This window comes from Oryx dammah, unplaced genomic scaffold (assembly GCF_014754425.2).
Source record: "Oryx dammah isolate SB20612 unplaced genomic scaffold, SCBI_Odam_1.1 HiC_scaffold_16, whole genome shotgun sequence".
Taxonomy (NCBI): domain Eukaryota; kingdom Metazoa; phylum Chordata; class Mammalia; order Artiodactyla; family Bovidae; genus Oryx; species Oryx dammah.
In genome coordinates, this window is record NW_024070200.1 from 53,121,364 (window position 1) to 53,127,795 (window position 6,432).

Genomic DNA, 6,432 nt, shown 5'->3' on the forward strand with positions numbered 1-6,432 from the left:
TCCCTCCCATCCAGGCTGCACTCTACTTCTTTAACAAGGGAAAGGAAGAACCCAGTCCCGCACATCTAAGGAGGTCTAGTTTGTATCCTCCAGAATGGTTTACTTTCTCCTTCTTTTACAGGGCAACAGCCTTTGGCATCCTCAACGGATTATGCAAATTTGGCGCCATCTTGGGAAACACCATCTTCGCTTCTTTCGTTGGGATCACCAAAGTGGTCCCCATCCTTCTGGCGGCCACTTCCCTCGTTGGGGGTGGCCTGATTGCTCTTCGACTGCCGGAGACTCGAGAACAGGTCCTGATGTGAACCACATCCCGGGGAAAGGAAATGTTGGAAGAACCCCGTCTGGGAACCTCAACGGTGCCCTCACTTCCTGTCTGTCACTGACCGGCGGATACCTGGATAGCGCAGGAGGAAAAGTTGAACTTGTGACCCCTAGCTTAGCACCCGTTTCCGCTGTCTGTATGTTTGTAACTCAGGTGACTGATTTGGGGGTTTCCTGAGCTGTCCTCCCATAGAATCCCAGAACTCCATGCTTGGCTTCTAGTGTCCCCAGCCAAGGGGAGAACACCCCCAGTGGGAGCACAAACTAAGCAAGGGGTGTGTATTTCTGCAAGTGAGGTACAAGGACTTTGTTGCATTACAAAATGAACTTGAGAAATACTCACGTTCCTCCATAAAGTTCCTCGGAGCCCAAGGACTTAACAAAAGGACTTCCCCTTGGTGGGGAAGTTGAGTCATCGTCTGAATACTGAAGTACATATGATACATATATTTTTGCAGTTAAAGTGTCACTTCTCATAGTTTCCATTTGAAAATTGGCACAATAGCATTGAAGATACTCTGATATAGGAAACCAAATATTTGAGCAATATCTACAGAAATCTATGTTACCCCCTTCAAGAGTCCTAAGTTTTCCATGATGATTAGGGGGTAAATTGAATAATAATATTTATTCCTATTTTGATCTAGTCAAAAACACTTAAGGGGATAGGCATTCTTTAAACTAACTTTGTACATAATTGTCTTTGGGTTTCATTTGCAGAAATGGTGTCTGCAAATATTTGCCAGCCTTTAGCCATATTTGGAGAGGAGTTGGTGTTTGAGGTCCCAGGAAATTGGGGCTGATGGAGTGAAGTGCAAGCACAATTTCTTATAGCCATTTAACTTGCTGGCTGGAGGACGCACTTCACGAGCTCACATTGCGCTGTTCATTTTGTTCTGGCTCTTTTCTTCTTGTGGAGGAGGAATTATTTCCTCTCTTAGACAGACTGCTGGTGAAACGCAAGCTCACCGTCGTCCATCCTAGCATTTGATGTGTCTGCTCACCCAGAAGCAACACGGGAAGTGTTTGGTGGCTCCTGCCATCACCTTTGGGCAAGAATGAGATGCTGCGGGCATGAAGGATGGAGGGTGGGCTGGGGAAATGCAGCCGCAGGCCCTCGAAGTGTATACTTGGCAGTGAAACACGATTTGTGTTTATTGTAATGGTCAGATCCATGAAAATCTACTCTGGGTGTCCCGGTTCTGCTTCTTTTTGAAGCAGACATTGGCATGGGAGTTGGGGAGCACAAGAGGTTGTCATATATGTTTTTGTTCAGTCCTCACAAGGAACACTTTCCTGAGATCTAGTATGAAACGTGAATGGGGGTGGGGTGGGGGTGGGGTGAGGAACTCAGGACAAACTGCTTTGGCAAAGGTCAGTAATAGACTGAAGTCTTGAATCCATTGAAAAAGAACAACTGTTTCACCCATCAGAACTGTCTTGCATGGAAGGGACTGTGAGCTATAAGCCCTGGGTCCCTGGAGGTGAACCCTGAGGCCAGATGGACCTCAGTCTGCAAGAACTAGCCCTTGATTTGTGATGCTTTCAGTTCTATAAAGTGCCAGGCTTGTGCTCCCAGAAACCTCAAAAATTTAAAGAAGAATAAAGATGGCTGCATTGAGTGTATTTCTGTTTTGGAGAAACACTTAGGCCCCGTGATAGCTTCCAGCCATCCTTTGGTTATTCTCTGGAGTAGAAGGCGGAGAGGAGAAAGAGTAAATTCCTGGCACCTCTCTATCCTGGATCTGAGATCAGTTTTCATGATGAAAAGGTTTTCTTTGCTTCTCTTGTCCACTGATAATTGAATCACCATTTTTTTTTTTTTTCTGTGCAGGGAAGGAAGATGCATCAACTTTGGTTTGATATCCTGACTCCCCCAAATGTGTAAATGTATCGTTGTGTATTAGTGTTTCTCTCAATTTATTACAGGAGTTACCTAACATCAGTGCTACATCAATAATGAGAGGATCAATGTAACATAGCTGTAATATACTTGCTTGTGATACAAAATACACTGGCTAGGTTCATAAAAGAGAACGGTGTAAACTGGGATTACTACATCCTTTCTAACATGATTTTTCAGTGGGATAGTACAATTCAATGAACAGTTACTGCTTGAGAAATTTATAAGGCAGCAGAAGCCTGCATTTCTAGTTAGGATGGATCTTGTAAATCTAAAGCCTGATTCATTTTTGAGTGTTGGGATGGCTGCGACGATTTGGGGTAAACTCCATTTGATTCCCAAGTTCTCACTTCTGCATTATCCTTATGGCTCTGTATACCAACCATCTAGCCAACCAAGGGCAATTCCCATCCCATCCATCACCCAGGCCTTTGTAAAGGTACAGCCATGCTCTGCAGACTTTTCCTGTGCAAAATTGTCTGGCACTGGGACCTGGCCACTTCTTAAATGCTGTCCCTCTTGCTGAGATAAATGTGTCTTTAAAAATAGTCCCTTTGGCAGGTCACTGGGGGATAATGTACAGCATTCCTGGCCAGGCGCTTCTTTTTCATTTCACATTCCTATGAGAAACTCCCTATGGCATTCGTGGAGAATCAGAAGGATGAGGCTGTCCCTCGTTGAGCAAATCTGTTCGCAGTTCATGATGTAATTTTATGATGCCCAGTTTGGGAGGAGTTGCTTTTAAAGGTCTCAGCTGTATTGTGTCATCTCTTGATGCTGATTTCTCGATCTTTTGTTTCACTGGAAATAAATAGTGAAAGGGGTGTGCCTACTTGTGACGTTTATAGCACACGACCCTGAGGTCATGTAATAAATAAGCTCTTTCCCAGGGTTTCCTGGCACCTTGTATTAGTTCATTAAAAATAATAATAAAAGTAATTGTAAACAAGCCTTAAAGAACTGAGACTAAAGGTTATTTCTAGACTCTGAAGTCTCTTCTGGATCTTTGATTGATTTGATGTGCTGACAGGATGCTGGCAATCATTTCCTTCTTATGTTGCATATGGGCACCTTGAGAGGTTAAATGATGTGACCAAGGTGACATGTAGTGCTTGGAGTGGGTTACAAGTGGGTTGCAAGTTGGTCTAGTTCTGGACTCACTGATATATTACTACAGAGTCTCCCATAGTCTTCGAGGAATGGGAAAACATGACCAACACTTACCTGGGACCATTTACTGAAAGTCCACTTGATTGCTTTACCTAAAATAAGTGGAAGGACCAGTATAAACATGAAAGGGTTTAGTGTGTATTCATGGACACACAGGCTCCAGCCCTGGGTTGGTAAGATTGTTAAGATCACCTGGAGAAGGAAATGGCAACCTGAGCCAGTATTCTTGCCTGGAAAATTCCATGAAAAGAGGAGCCTGTTCGGGCTACAGTCCATGGGGTTGCAAAGAGTTGGACATAACTGAGTGACTGAGCAAGCATGCATTCAGTGATTCATTTTGTTTATTCGACAAATCCTTACTGAGCCCCTACTGTGTGCCAGTCTCCACACTCAGTTCTGGGGATGCAGAACTGAAAGCCATGGCCAGTGTGGCTGCTTTGTAATCTGATTATTGGGAGCAGACTTCTGCCTTTCGGCTGCTCAGTTTTCAGTGCTGTTTCCATCATCAAGGCTGCCTCATTGACTGAGATGGCACTGGCCCTCACATCCACAATTCAGTGGGAAGCAGAAGGAAAGGCAATAGGCGAAGGGGCCACACTTGCCAGCTGAGGCAGCCTTTCTTGGACCTGCTGTCCTGGATGCCCCTTCTGGTTGCTTCCACAAGTATATCATGGACTTCCCTTTGTTGCAGGGGAGGCTGGGAGATGCCATCTTTACCTGGGGAACATTGCCACCTGTCCTCCAAATTGAAGATCTTGGCATGAAGGGAGAAAAAGAGAAAGGAGAGGTGGACAATGCTTCTTAAACCTTAGCATGTGTCAGAATCGCCTGGGGGCGGGGGGTGGCGGCTAAAACTCACACTGCTGGGCCCCACCCCATCTAGGGTGGGATCTGAGAATTTGCATTTTTAACCAACTCCCAGGTGGTGTGGATGGCCTCAGTCCTTGGATCGTATTTTGAGCAGCAACAACAATCTGCCAATTTGATATGTTGGAGAAGTTCTGTTGTACAGATCATTTAAAACTTGCCCAAATCAAAAAGAAACTCAACAAAACTAGAAGCCATGAAAAAATGATTACCATCATCCTCAAGTTCAGGGACAATCAACTGGGGGCAGTGCATTAGTAACTGATGGGTGTCCATGAAGCTACGGCTAGATATGAACTTGATCAGCCACAGTCAACCTGAACTTGGCACGGAAATATCTCTAGAAAAAGGCAAAGAGATTTCTTTCGAAAAGAGAAAGACTGATATGAGGAATTCTTCCACTTAGACCTCATCCAACACGTGTTTGCAGAATGGTTACGTGTGTCCCACGCTCTACAAGGCCCCCACCTCTAAGTGATTGTCCCCATGTTCAAAGTCTGGGCTTTTGCAGGTAGCTGAGTCATGCTTCGGCACAGCCCTAAGAACTGTGTGGAAATAAATCACATGAAGCCTTTGCATTTGAGGCAAGCTTAAAACACATTTTATTTAATTTGCAGAAGCATGGTGGGGAGATTTATATGCATAGCTTTTGTGACAGCAGTGAAGTTTCTGAAAAGATTGATGATGAGCTGAAACAAATTCTAGAGCTATCCACAAAAGTAAATGGAGAAGTAAATGGTGCTATATTGTTTTTAATTACAGGCTGAACAGTGGATGTGCTCAGCAGGATGGTAGTAGCACACTCCAGGAAGTTTGAGCCATGAGCTAGGCAGTGAGGACTCTTCACCATGTCCCCTGAAAGGACATGCTTGGCTATCCATTCACTTCTGGCCCTGCTGGTTTCAAATGTCTTCGAATTTCAGGGACCATAAATATGTACTCTGGAAATTACAGTTCTTTCAGGAGATATCCCCCACACCACATTTGGTCATTTGGCTAGATAGCAAGGTCTGTTTAATTCCATGACTGTCCCTCAGGAAAGCAAGCTGTTCGAAACCAGCTATCCTGTTCACCTGTCACCTACACTCAGTCATGTCTGACTCTGCGACCCCAGGGACTGCAGCACATCAGGCTTTGCTGTCCTTCACTTTCTCCTGGAGTCTGCTCAAATTCATGTCCGTTGAGTTGGTGATGCCATCCAACCATCTCATTCTCTGTCACCCTCTTCTCCTCCCGCCTTCAGTCATTCCCAGCATCAGGGTCTTTTCCAATGACTTGGCTCTTTGCATCAGGTAGACAAAGTATTGGAGCTTCAGCTTCAGTATCAGTCCTTCCGATGAATATTACACCTACAATATATAATCTCAGCAATACAGATTTCTCTAAATCTAAATAAGAGTGTATGAATTCAATAGGATATGTGCAAAAGGCCAACAAAAATAGCCTTTCAGGAAAATTTGACTTTGAACTCTCTCACAAAGGATTACTTAAAAAAAACCTTTTTGTTTGGTATTGGGGTGCAGCTGATTAGCAATGTTGTGATAGTTTCAGGTGAACAGCAAACTGACTCAGATATACATATATGTGTATCCATTCTTCCCCAAACTCCCCTCCCATCCAAGCTATCACATAGCATATAAATGACCCTTATTTACAAAAGCGTTTCTTCCAAAGAATCACAAAGCTAATTCTTTCAACTTCAAAAGTATTTGGAAGTGGCAAAACTACTTCTTTAAAATTTATTTTGTGGTAACAGCTTTCTTTCCGATTTGGAGTTGGTCTGGATGAATCAAGAAAACTCAACTTTTACAAATATTGTTAAAATATAACAACTTTAACAAATAGCTATTGCTAATAGCTAATTTGCCCATATTCTTGCTAATGATTTTTAATAAGGATACCATCAGAAACCTGCATTCTACATACTTTACGGTTGAAATATCAAGCCATAAGCTGAAGATTTTTGATCAGAATGTAAATGGTATATTGCTGAGATGTATGTTAGAATATGTGGTGTAACAAGTGAGGCAGGAAAAGACCATTATATAGGTAGTCTTGAAGAGACAAATATGTAACCAATAGGTTTAATTAATGATTTTGAAAGGTAGCTCAACTTTTAAAAATTAAATTTTGGAGAAGTAAGATGGAAGTATTTGTGACATATATAC

General features: G+C 43.2%; 1 protein-coding gene across 1 annotated transcript in view; it reads left to right on the forward strand.

The window, feature by feature from the left end:
* The window catches only part of SV2B (synaptic vesicle glycoprotein 2B), a 242,673-nt gene extending 239,489 nt beyond the window's left edge, over positions 1-3,184 (forward strand). The window contains exon 13 of the mRNA XM_040256978.1: positions 122-3,184. Within this exon, the coding sequence (XP_040112912.1) occupies positions 122-305 (184 nt within the window). The 3' untranslated portion in view covers positions 306-3,184. The remainder of the gene's footprint in view (positions 1-121) is intronic.
* Positions 3,185-6,432: the final 3,248 nt, after the last annotated feature.